General features: G+C 38.3%; 1 protein-coding gene across 9 annotated transcripts in view; it reads right to left on the reverse strand.

Annotated features, from left to right (window-relative positions):
- Positions 1–13,135, reverse strand: part of ROBO2 (roundabout guidance receptor 2) — a 464,996-nt gene that overhangs the window by 15,552 nt on the left and 436,309 nt on the right. For 5 of the 9 annotated variants that reach the window (XM_064469815.1, XM_064469778.1, XM_064469796.1 and 2 more), the window contains 2 exons: positions 5,033–5,215; positions 297–467 (listed from right to left, as the gene is read on the reverse strand). In XM_064469815.1, coding sequence (XP_064325885.1) covers positions 297–467; positions 5,033–5,215 — 354 coding nt within the window. The remainder of the gene's footprint in view (positions 1–296; positions 468–5,032; positions 5,216–13,135) is intronic. The other 4 variants (XM_064469834.1, XM_064469806.1, XM_064469824.1 and 1 more) reach the window with 1 other exon arrangement.

Raw genomic sequence — 13,135 nt, forward strand, 5'->3', positions numbered from 1 at the left:
TTTTTAAATGTCAACCCACATCCAACGCAGTCATTTCTGGGTAAGATTTATACTGAGATCTGAGAAAACCTAAGATATGCTAACATGCTCAGAGCTGAAACAAAGAAAAGCTCCTTGAAGATTCACTTAGCCAAGCTCCACGCTGCTAGCATTGCAATATTGCTCACGTGGCAACCTGGGGACACCATTTCACCAAACAAATAGTTCACCATAATGTATATTCCTTAAAAGACTGCTTTATGTTCTCCCGTTCTGCACACCTGCTTGTTGCAGGGACTTCACTCTACAACACTTACCGTCTGTTATTCCCTCCCTACGATGAGGCAAGGGGGGTTGGTCCAACCGTCCTCCCTTGTGTTTTTTAGTGGGCCTCGGCCTCTGACTCTGATTGACAGCTGCACTGGTGTTGCTGTCAGTAGAAAAAGGACTGCTTGGCCGAGGTCTCTGAGAGGAAGGGTATGCTTTGCCTAAAAAAAGGAGAAACAAGATGACAAAGTGTTATTGCCTTGAAATGGGCTGTTCTATTAATGTCTGTTCCAAAACATTAAATCTGGTCTAATTCTCAGAGGCAAGCAAATGTCCCCTTGAGGTATCCACTGATAACAAACAACTGCTTTAAGACACACCACAACAAGCAAAGTGAGAAACTTGGCATTCTTTTGTCTTTAAATTTTATAATTAAAATAATTCCATCTGTTGTGATAAAACTACTGTATGCCATGTAACTCCTACCTGCTCTGTGTACTGAACAGATGTGCCATAACAACTCCTTAGCCTTGAGAAGGGAAGGAAAACAGTTCTGCAATCATAAAATTTATCTACTCCTGCCTTCCACCTCCACGTTTGCAGAGCCAGATTCTGATTTTAGGGGCTCCCATACGCACTGTATATCTGGAGTAAATCCAGTGAGATAAACATAACTGATTTTGCAAGCTATGTAGCAGTGTAGGTTTGTATACTTAAGGGCTCTCTTTTCTCAAGAAATAAAATTGGGAGTATATTTAAATGCTAAAATTTTCCTGTTCATTTCCAGTATTTTTATATGTTAAAAAAATAATGTATTCTGACTGAATTTATTCCTCAGATTTTTTTTATATACATATAGACTAATCAAGCTACATGATTTCTCTTAAAAAAAAAATAAAATCTTTGATGCTGTTCTATGGAGCAGATCATTAGAAGCACCACAGCAGGATCCGTAGGAGCACAGTTCTTTCACTACATTTACTTCCTCTTATTTTGATATTTTTATTCAGTTAACTAGGTTTATTTTTTTAATAATAACTGAAGAAAACTAAAGAACACCATCTTTCTTTTTTTCATCTTTATGTTATTCTTGCCAAGTATCTTCTGGATGTTAATATTTTAATTCATTTAGAACTGGTACTTAAAATTCTTTCTTGTTTCAATCCTATCTGCAGTGGAAGATATATAAGCCAGTCAGAACTGCTCTTTCAGTGCTTTCGTAGGCTCAAATGGTGTAAGAGTTGACGGAAAGTGGTAAAATGGCTGTTTGTTATTTTTCGGGTCAACTGACCCCAAGCTAGTAAGGAGCTCTTTCATCTTCTGGTTGAATTAGACCAGGGTCTACCCTGCTGTGAGTTATGTTTTCTAGTAAAACCTTTCAAGAGATGCACTTACTTCTAACATGCCATCACATACAGCCTGATCTAGATCAGCCTAATCAGGAGTAATATTCTACTCACTACACTATTTGAAATATTCTCAGTGCAAAGCGGGCAAAGTCAAAAAAGTAGCCATAATCTCTTTAACATGGTGGTTCACATTAATACACACATGTTAGAATAACATCTCAGTATTTGACTTCAGAGATTTCCTGCCTGTCTCAGGTTTGATCTTCTACCTTCTGACTTATGTGCAGCCTGAGGAGGACACCGCTCTTAGGCAGGCTTGTCTCCTAGCTGTATGTCATTGCCAGCTTTTGGAGGTTACCATGTCTGAGCACCTCATGTGGACATTCCCTAACTCTCCTCTATCAAAATAAGGCTAATTGAACTTAAATGGTATGAAAAGTATGCCTTTGTTAACCTGGCTCAATTTAACTGAAATGGGTTACAGAACGCCCACACAAGCAGCTAATTCTGGAGCTGGGAGAAAGCAGTAATAAGCATTTGGGGGGCGGCTGGAAACATTAACCTCTCTAGCTGGCACAGCTGCAGCCAGACAAAGACAAGTGATCAAGCCCTTGTTTCAGAGATAAGGATAAAACAGCAGATGAACGCAGACAAAATATTAAAATTTTGTTTAAAAATAAAGGACACCACTAATGCAAAGAAATTCATATATGAGCCTAAAATTCCATCCTAGCTCACAGCACATTGCACAGATGTTTTGCAGAAATAAACTTGCAACATGCAAGTGCAACTAGTGAGTGCAGGATGAAGGTTCTTCACACTTATTCTCTTGATTAAAGAAATATGATTGTTCATTCAGAATGCTGGTTTGAAAAAGAAACACATACCAAACATTCTCTCTTTTATCCCTCCATTAAAATGAGGGAAAATAAATAGCACTGGCCTAAATCAGACATGGGGCAAACACAAATGATGTGCAGGTTCCCAAAACACATTTTGCAGTGCACCTAATAACTGATTACAGCATCTTGCATTTGTATGCAGCCCTTCCAGTAAGACTACTAAGCAGTGTCAGACTCTCTGTAGTAGATTTAGTGTGTGTAAGTGTAGACAAGGATGAATCCGCTAATTCTTGATTTAATTTCCCAAGGGTGTTAAAAAGGAAAACGGTCTGAAATTGATGGCAAATCACACGATGGCTTCTGGAAACTGAAATCGAAGTGTCTGGTGGGAGAGACACCTTGAGCTTGGATTTACCAGTGCGTCTTACGATTGACAATCGAACACACCCACGTCAGGCTATCAAGTTGGTCTTCCCCTTTCATATCAGTAAGAATATTTCACAGCTGTTCTATATGAGTGAAAATAACTGTCCTGACTTCAAAGGAGTAAACAGTCAGGACCTTCAGACTCCCTCCAGAGCCATGAACAGAAATAATACTGCTGCTTCCCCACTACAAGACGCCATTTTGCACGATATGAGGTTTGCTGTGGTGCAGCAGGTCAATAATAGGCATGTCTGATGGATCGGCCCTGCCCTGGGAGGTACCGTATCATGATGAAACTGCAGTAAGCATTGGGGAGTGATTTCTGGGTTTTGTGAGGAAAAGAGGGGAGGGCTGTTCGTTTACATGTGGGTTTTATTTTGTTTCCGTTTTGCCTGCTGGATCATTAAGAGAGTAAGAAGGTAATAATCATAAAGTCTTTACCACAACCATGGGATACTTTGTTGTACCCTAAACTCTAACAGTCTGTCCAAGGAATTACATGCAAGTACTCAGCTTTAGTGCATTTCTGACCTTAAGGAAGGGATTAAGCTAGGAAAATATAGCTGACAAGAGGGCTCTCATCCTTTCCTTGTACTTTCCATTTACATATCTACAATAAGAAATTATATTTATTTAGAAGTGTCTATGTTTGTGCGTCCATCTATTTTTGTTATGTGTGTGTTTGTGGTGGGAACTGTACTTCTCAATGGCCTGATACAAGTGACATGAACTTTGGGTGAATCTTTGCATTAGCTTTTACTGAGTCCAAGAACAACACCAAAAACAAAAAGGTTAGAAAGGATTTGCTCCTTTCATTTAAGACTATTTAGAAGACTCTTCAAGCAAGACAGTATGTTTAAATTATAGTTTGGCCAAACGTGCCCATGGTAGATGAGTGAAGTTCTACATCAGGTTTTGTTTTGCTTTGCTTGTTTTTTTCAAATGATGAGACAGATTTACTCAATTTTCCACTAGCGTAGGAAGAAAGTGAGGGTTTTAACCACTTTTTAACAGTGAAATAACTATCTTTTAGGGATGATTATGTCTGACCACAGTCAATGGCACAAGTCCCAGTGATTTGAGAAAAGCTGTGTCTGTTCACCCTGTAGTTTGTTGGCGACACAGGACTTTGCCATCAATTCTTTTCTTCGTTCTGACCATTTCTAAAAGGCAGTGTTTGCCACGAAGTCATTGCATGCAGAAAGCCTGCAGTTTTTAGCCCTAATACATGGAGACATTTCTCATAATTGTACACATTTTACTGAAGGATACACTTCATACCAGACTAATAGGAAAAAAATTTAAATGATAGGAACATTATGGGACCTGTGGGCAGGAATCGGCTGAGAAAGCATAACAAAAATATGACCCAAGTTCATACTTTGCTATTAGATTTGTGGATTTAAATAATTAGTTATTTCTGCTATTTCGATAAGACTAATCAAATGCAAATACATTCTTTTCTCCAGAATATTTAAACATAATTTTTACTTTTTTTTTTTGCTAGAAATAAAAAATATGGAGCTTTGAAAAAATGAACTAAATTATATTTACTTTTCATTAATTCATTTTAGAAGATTGGCTGTTTTCAAAAGCAATAGTCACTTTACCTTTGTTACATTTAACTTGGCAGATTCAGTTGGCATAACTATTAATAATGCTTTTAAACAGTTTGTATTGTTAACAATAAAAGCACACCAATTCACCCCATGCTTAGAAAAACTTCCCAGAAAAATACACTTTTTCAAGAAGAAATGCAACAGAAGAGCAGGGATGGAGATAATAGTTTAAACATTATGTTTGTCACTGGAAATGTGAATGATTGTGAGGAGGTTTTGCAAAAACCAAAATCATCAAGACCATGGCAGAGTTAGTGATCTCTTCACTGATATATTAAACAGAGCATATGTCAGTAAATCTATAGGAGAGACAGCAGAAAGAGAAACTGCAGCAGGCTGAAGGTGCAGATTAAAAGCTTGTGCTATTCACTACTTCATATCACAACAATATGAAACATAATGTGAGGTTTCTTTTAAAATATACTGATAAAAATATCTCCATCCACCTTATTCCATGCATGTTAGACAAGTGTGAGACTCAGGTTCACCGAAAAGAAGAATAGGCAGAGACACCCTTCATGCAGAAAGCATCAACTTTGAGTCTACAAACCTGTTCTTGTCAGGCTGGTTCCATCCAGCCTAAAACCAGCTTTATCTGCTGCTGCAACCAGTGCTTGTGCAAAACTGCCGCTGGTAAAGATCGAGTCATCTGAGGAGCTACCTACACTAGATCTATGACTAGAAAAGTTACGATCCTCATCAGACGCAGAACCCCATCCATTTACCATTGAACCTAAAAACAAATGTAGGGCTCTAGTGAGTTGTGCACATTTGATATTTTTTGATCATCTAAAGCTTAAAGACCCACTTAATATGTCCTTTCTCAGCAGGAAACCCAAAATTCATTTGACAGAGCTTGGTACAAAAGAGCAGTATTTATCTAAACCTTAAAGACCCACTTAGTATGTCCTTTCACAACAGGAATCCCAAAGTTTATCTAACAGAGCTTGGTATAAAAAAGCACTATCAAAGCTAAGTGGTACCTCATTCATAGCTTGCTCCTTGTTGCTTTGACCCTGTAAACAAAATTATACATATTCTCTACAAATGTGAGGGCTCCGTAATGAATTCTTTTGAAAGTGAATAGATTTCCCCTGGAATTGAAACGAATGTGATTTTTTTTTTTAATTTGACTTACTATAAATCAGTATCTAGTTTGGTGTGTGCAAAACAAAGTCTTAATTCAGGACAGCACAAGTATAAGTCTTGGTAGATATGGCTGAAGTCAGACATGGGCTTCAAGAGCTACCCTGAACAAGACTGGCATTATGTCATTTTCTCAATCAAAACCTTAAAATAGATAAGCAATTGTAATGGCCTGCAGAAAGTTGACCTAAAGTAGTTCATTCCAGTGGATTAAAGTTACTTTTTTAAAAGGATAGAAAGAATTAACATTCAAGAGCAGAGAAAATATATACTCAAATTTAGTACTAAGTCAGTCACTAAGCCAGTGCTGGACTCATAGTACCTTCTATCTATGGATTACCACCACTGCAGGAGAGGAGAGTAATAATAACACCATAAAAATGCAGTCAGAAAACCAGATACCAGAAAAAGCACATGAAAGAAATATAGAAATCCTGACATACTAATATGTAAAAAGCAAAGCAGTGAACGAAGGGTTCATCTTCTTTGCTCTTCATTTATATTTTCTTTTAATTTTTCCAATGTGTGAAGCATCGTTCAGCTACCCAATGTGGCAGTACAATATATTTTCCAGAGCTATCACTCAGTTCAAATCTTTTTCAAAGTATTGAAATTCTGTTTCTTTTGTGGCTTCAGATGGAGTCAATGGTGTTCTGTACTTCTAAAAATCATGGATAGATGTCACAGGGTAATTCTACACTGTGCAGTGGAGCAGGAGGCAAAGCAAACAGCTAGCACCAAGTACCTAGCTTTGCTCCAGGAACAGGGCAGCCATGCTAATTAGTTACCAAGTCCAGTTGAGGTGCAGAACTACCAGGCTCCTTTTGGGACCTGAGCTGCTGCATGGCATTGCATGGTGCTGTGTAAACATAGTGTATTGTTCTGAGACAGCACAGGCACCTACCTTGAAATACCTGAAATCTGCTTTTCAGAAACAGTGGCATGCACATGTTGAAAAAAAGCCAAATGAACCCACCAGAATCTGCAAAGAACTGGTTTTCAATGATATGAAGACACATTTGGAGAGATACATCATGGCCCTGACTTCAGTTAGCACAGCCGAATTTATGTAATGTAATGGATTTATCTAAATGTACGTAAGATGTGTAGCAGTGTAAGTCATGTTCTTCAAAGCCTTTTTAAATCTACGTCCAAGAAAGTATTATTGTGTTGAAAATTGTTAACTAGTAAATCAAGAACGACTTGCTTATTAGTACCAAATTGGTAGGCTAATTAACTAATGGTGGTGTCAAATATTAAAAATATCCTGCTACAATAAGTCAAGGGTACAATAAATGAATACTGGAATTTAGTCAGTAGCACGCTTCACCATAAAGCCCAAGAACAATGGGTTATTTTGTGATGCTGCAGTGACCAAACCTTTTAATGTCAGCAAAGTGGCAGGCTATAATAACAAAAGTCCATGCACTCCTAAGATACAAGAAAAGAAACTGAAGAGGTCTATGGAGGTCTGACAGGCAGAAAGTGTGTTAAGTGCAACAGAGAGTGACAGAGTTTGATTCTGCTTGCCAAAAGCACACATTAAATTGTTATTTTCCAAAGAGACTTGACCTGATGCAGACAGATGTAAGGATGCCTAGATAACAGCAAGGGAAGGCTAAAACTGAATTTCCTCTGAGAAGACAGTTTCTGAGCTAACAATCAAAGTGTGATAGGACATCATAGAGAAAGGAGAGTAAAAAGGCTTAGCAACAGTTATTGATGATGTATGAAAAGAGATACTACAGATAAAACACTTCATGAAGATGTAAGAAAATGAAATGTTACAGCTGAGGACATTTTCAAACAATAGCCTATCGACATATTCTGCAAAATATGTAAGCACAAGCTGAAACATAAAAATATAACTAGACCTACAGATATCAAAGGACGATACTGGGGTGCTAAAAATTTAACATGTATCTCATTACTTTCAGTGCCTGAGGGTTTTCTGTGATGCATTCTACTCTCTACACAGAAACATATAAAAACATATACTGTACAGAATAGGTATGGTTTTCAGTATCATAGGCACAAGACTATGAATGTTTTAAAGGAACAGGCTTGAATTCCCATTTTCTCACATTGCACTGTCCATTTGGTAACCAGTCACACAACTGTTACACAACATATACTACACATGATAATTTGGATGGGATGCTTTCAGGGTATATGTAGGAACAGTTGCTATTTTTCGTCTACTCTTTGAAGGGCTGGACTGACGTTCATCCAGTGCAAAAAAGTAATCTATGTTTTAAGTAGGAAATATACTAAAAATCTACAAAAGCCCATAATAATCTCTCCAATGTGTGTGCATACACCTCCTGTTCTACACGCTCATAGACGTGCCAGGCTTTCTCAAAAATAGGTAAATTTTAATTATGAGCAGGCTGCTGTTATCAGACTGGCAAGTTTTCCTATATAACCTTATAGGAAAGCCCTGTTCCTGAACTCTTCTGCATTCCCATGGACAGCAAGCATTAGCAAGGCTAGGAGTAGTGCACTCTGCCCATGGATCTCTTCCTCTTCCCCTCTACTCCAGCAGCTGTGTTAGGAGGAACCTCCTGTCAGGCTGGAAGCATAGCTCAATTCTTGCAGGGACGTGAGCTTCACTAGGATGTTAACACAGTTGACAACTAAAGCAAACAATGACCCCTCCCAGAGCACTGCATCCGGTTCTGGGGTCCCCAGCACAAGACAGACGTGGACCTGTAAAGCGGGTCCAGAGGAGGGCCACAAAAATGATCAGAGGGCTGAAGCACCTCTCCTGTGAAGACAGGCTGAGAGAGTTGGGGCCCTTCAGCCTGGAGAAGAGAAGGCTCTGGGGAGACTTTAATGCGCCCTTTCGGTATATCAAGGGGGCTTATAAGAAAGATGGAGAAAGATTTTTTACTGAGGCCTGTAATGACAGAATGACAGATCGGGGGCAATGGTTTTAAACTGAAGGAGGGTAGGTTTAGATGGGATATAAGGAGGAAATTTTTAACAGTGAGGGTGGTGAGGCACTGGAGCAGGTTGTCCAGAGAAGTTATGCATGCTCCATCATTGGAAGTGTTCAAAGTGAGGTTGGATAGGTTTTGAGAAACCTCGTCCAGTGAAGGATATCCCTGCCCATGGCAGGAGGGTTGGATTAGATGACCTTTAAAGGTCCCTTCTAATTCAAACCATTCTATGAGCCAATGATTCTGTGGTACTTCTGGTTGCTGGAAGCAGAGGCAAAACTCTTCATAACTGCTGAAGTCAGCAAGCTACCAGGAGACACATACAGCACCCACAGCTGTATATGACCAGGTAGCTAAAGGTGAAATCTCTACATTATTTCTACTGGCTCCTGAGCTATTCAATTTCCCTGCATAAACAGTTTTTCCCCACCTAAAATTGCAGCAGTAAAACCCTGGCTTCCTTTGCCCTCCAGAGGTGTGGACATTGCCCAGAAGGCATGGGAGTGCTGGAGCCCAGCCAGGGCACCTCAGGCCACCACGCAGCTGTGTTAACGTAGCACACGTGGTTACTGATTTTTTAAAGGCATCCACTGGCCTCTTGTTTTCCAAATCAGATGCACATTTGTTTCTCTCTGAATAAAGGCAGAATAAGAGATGCTGACGTCCCTTTCAGATCAACTGTGCATTTTGAAATGGAATGAAATGGGCTTTTAGTGTCTCCTTTACATGCAGCTCACTATGTGTTTTCCAAGAGCACATTTGAGTTTTTACGCTTTCTGGCAACTGTAAATTTTACTCTTGCTGACAGCAGCAGTAAATGCTTTATGCAGAACAAAATCAACTCTGTGAAAAGTTGAACTCTCTTTTCTTGCTCCATAAAATATCTCTTGGTGCTAATGCAAACAGAAGGCTTCTTTGCTCTCAGGGAAAGGTGAGGGGAATAGAGGTGCTAGCTTCTTGTAGACTGCATGCTACTGCTTTTAGTGACATTTTGCAGGCAATAAAACCACTATTTTTCTTTGTAAACTGTACTCTGGCTTTACTTTAAAAAAATATCGTATGCCCTTGTGAAGTAAAAGCTGCTCACAACAAACCTAACACTTTTGAAAATTCCATTAGATACCTTTCTGTCCATACCAAACTCTGTGTGCATGCTTAAAGTTAACAAATTATGTCACTAGGACTTGCATGCGTATGCTTATGTGCTTTCCTTCACAAGACCATTAAGCATATGCTAATATTAAGGCCCTGCTCCCCTTCAGGTTTTTTGATGGAACAGGGCTAGACTGCTTAGGTTTGTGAAGTACAGATGAAGTCCTCAGGGACCGATGCTACTTCAGCTGAAATCAGTTACAGAATTCCTTTAGCTTTTAGAAGAGAAAGGCATTATCCTCTTTTGGATACTGTCATGATTACAATGAAAGAATGTCCACTGATTTTTGTAGAAGTGGTGGATTAAAAGGGACAATAGTTATTGTACCATTAAAATAAGAAAGAGAAGGGGCTGAACACAAAATATAAATACGATCACACTTCAAAAATTACACCTGGTCTTATACTTTACTTTATACTTTGCCACAAATGCCCGAATATTTAAATGTATACACCTGAAATAAACCCTTACGTTTTAAAATTTTTATTTTGGGGCAGGAAACACTAACTGAAAGGAGGCAAAAATCATACATACATATTTGGCACCTCACTGGTCCAACCATAATTAATGCCTTTCATAAACATTTAATGAAAAATAAATTTATGTCACTTAGCCAAATTTATTTGTTTTGCATTTTCAATCTTTCTAGATTTTTTGGTTTCCATATTGCTGAAAGGCACAAAAATTTCTCAAATTTATTCAAGCTGTTAGAAAAGAAATGCACACAGACCATTAAGTAGTTGCTCAAATGTTGCTGAGCAGTAAAATACTATGATAAAGTGGCATCTTGCTGTGTCTCTATTACTTCTTCAGCACTAAAATTAATTTATGATCAGTCATCAATTCATTTACATGTCATTTTATGCTAAATCCATCGCTGCTGATGAATGCATATCCCTAGATCCATTAAGCTAGAGTAAAGTCTGTGCTTTATAATATGACCCTGCTAATTGTTGCATTACCATTTTTATGAGATACAAAAAGTAGCAGTTTCCTATTTTCTGAGCACATATTTAATCCATGAAACACATTCTTCCTATTAAATGCAATCTGTCTAACTGCTTATAAAATAGAATCTTTTGCAGTAGGTATCCCTAAGCAAATCAATATAAATATTGAACTCTGCCACGGTAAAATACGGCTCATGAAAATGATTTTCTGTAATTTTCAAGAATTATTCCATTTGCGCTCAGACACAATGAACGAACAATTTTACCACACAGACAGTGATCAGTGAGTCTTTTAATCAAGACCAAAACATGCCAAATAAGGGATTTTCTTCCTTGCTGAGCTATACAACCTATGGAGATCTTTATAATTTCAGATCTATATAATTCTATTAAAAAAAAATGGTAATCCATTTGCGGTGATACTGCTTACAAAAGTATCTCTCTGCTTATATTAGTTTGTATCAGTTAGGCAGAAAAGGGCTTGTTCTAATTTCCATGCTAGTTAATGGGTGTATCTCTCCCACCAGTCAAAATGCACCAGGACTGAAGATACAAAAGCTCTCACTACCAGCTTCACTGGTGGTCCTGGGTGAGGAGAAGATAAGGAGAGGGCAAAGAAAACCCCGAAACCGTAATACTTTGATCTGACAAATCCTAGTGTTGCTTTTAGTGATTTCTGTGAGAAGCAAATTAATTTCTTACACAGTCATCATATGCAATTAATTAAGTCTATTAAAGTAGAATAATGTAACAGATTCTTTGTGACCATTTATGCCACAAGTCTGCACAGCAATTCATTATAAAGGCAAACATTAAACATAAGCACAAGAAAAGACATTTTTCAATGTGTCTCTGAAAGCAAAAATAACCCTAAATAATTGTGAATTAAAAGTCAAGTAAGCAGAAGTTTTAGAGCTGCTTTCCAGTTGTTTTTTTTTTTTCCTTTCTAATCAGAATCAGTAACTCAGTATCTTAACAAACCATGCTGGGAATGAAGCAAAACTTTGGCTTTAATTTCATATTCTGTTCCACAAACATTCAAATCTGAACCTCCCTCCTTGAGTTTTCTTTGCAATATCTGAAAATGTTAAGATATAGTTACTGTGCACCCCTCCTTTCTTTTCACTTTATTATATATGTCAACATTATGTCTCTGCCACCTGCAAAGAGAAAAGCTTAATAGCACAGATTAAATCCTTGTCTGAATCTTCAGTTAGCTGTAACTACAACTCAAGTGCTTGGAAGACAAGCCGGCTTTCAAACAGTTTAAAGGAGTAACACTGTGGTTTCAGAGGAATTTAGCAGTCTGAGCTTGGCTCACACAGCTCCAGTGTTCCTCCTCAGAAGATCCCACATTTGGTGTTGGATGAAAACCTCAGTCGCAGGTCAGCCATAAAGAACAAAGTACCATTTCACTCGGAGAGTGGGTATCTACAAGTCATCCCTGAGGCATGCTAACAGTACCGCATGAGGAAATTCCCCCTGCTCACTGTACAGCAACTTTATTTGGAGGAAGTCTTGACCAAAGAATGTCCACTTAGATTTCTTACAAACACTGGACTCACAGGGTGCACTTCAAAATGAACAGAAATATTACTTCATCTGGGTCAGCTGTTCTCATTTGCCTCCATTTTTTAATATAATGTTTAAAGAAGTGAAAATATTGTATATGAATTTCTAGGGAGAAGCTGGTCTAAGTCATCAAAAGCCCTGTGAAAAGAAGTAGCTTATATATTCTCAGTGCAAGAAAGAATAATTTAGTTGTTCTACAGTATTCTAAAAGCAAACAAATTAAAGAATGAGAAACAGCTTAGAAACAATGAATGCAATTTGTTATATACCCTCCTTAACACCAGTAAATGCAGCCTGGAAGAGTTAACAGAAACAGATATGCAAAAATTAAAATTCTCTTTTGAAACAATTTACCCAAGTATAATAAGCAACTTCCTTCCACCCCTAGAAAAAAACAAGGCCAAAACAAGCCCCAAGAAAACCGAAGTTTTTCCACTGAGGGAAAGAGCAGTAGTTTCGTCATTTGGAGAGTTTGCCATTTTACAGATAATTTAGACCAACACTCTGGCTGTATTTTTGTAAGGCTATAGTTCCGTAACTGTTTTAAGTGAGTCTAAGTGTTGGCTATACACTATAAGGGCAGTCTGTCATTGCGCTTCCCTTCCAGCTGCACGTTCCCTTCCTGCAGTGCTGGCAAACACCTTGCCAGGCAGTGAACCACATCAAGGAACAGATCCAGCTGGTAATTAAACAAGAAGCAAAAGAAGAACCTTAATTTTCAGCTGGATGAGGCCACATCAAGTTAGCGGTGGAAATGAGTGGGAGTGCATTTAAATCACATTAAGTACACTCCCAGTCTACGTTACCAGGTTCTGACCAATTTCTTCCAAAAAACTACACCAGGAAGTTTTTAACACTCCAATGATTAAGCAAGATTTATAACTATTAGA

This window comes from Phalacrocorax carbo, chromosome 1 (genome assembly GCF_963921805.1).
Source record: "Phalacrocorax carbo chromosome 1, bPhaCar2.1, whole genome shotgun sequence".
NCBI lineage: Eukaryota > Metazoa > Chordata > Aves > Suliformes > Phalacrocoracidae > Phalacrocorax > Phalacrocorax carbo.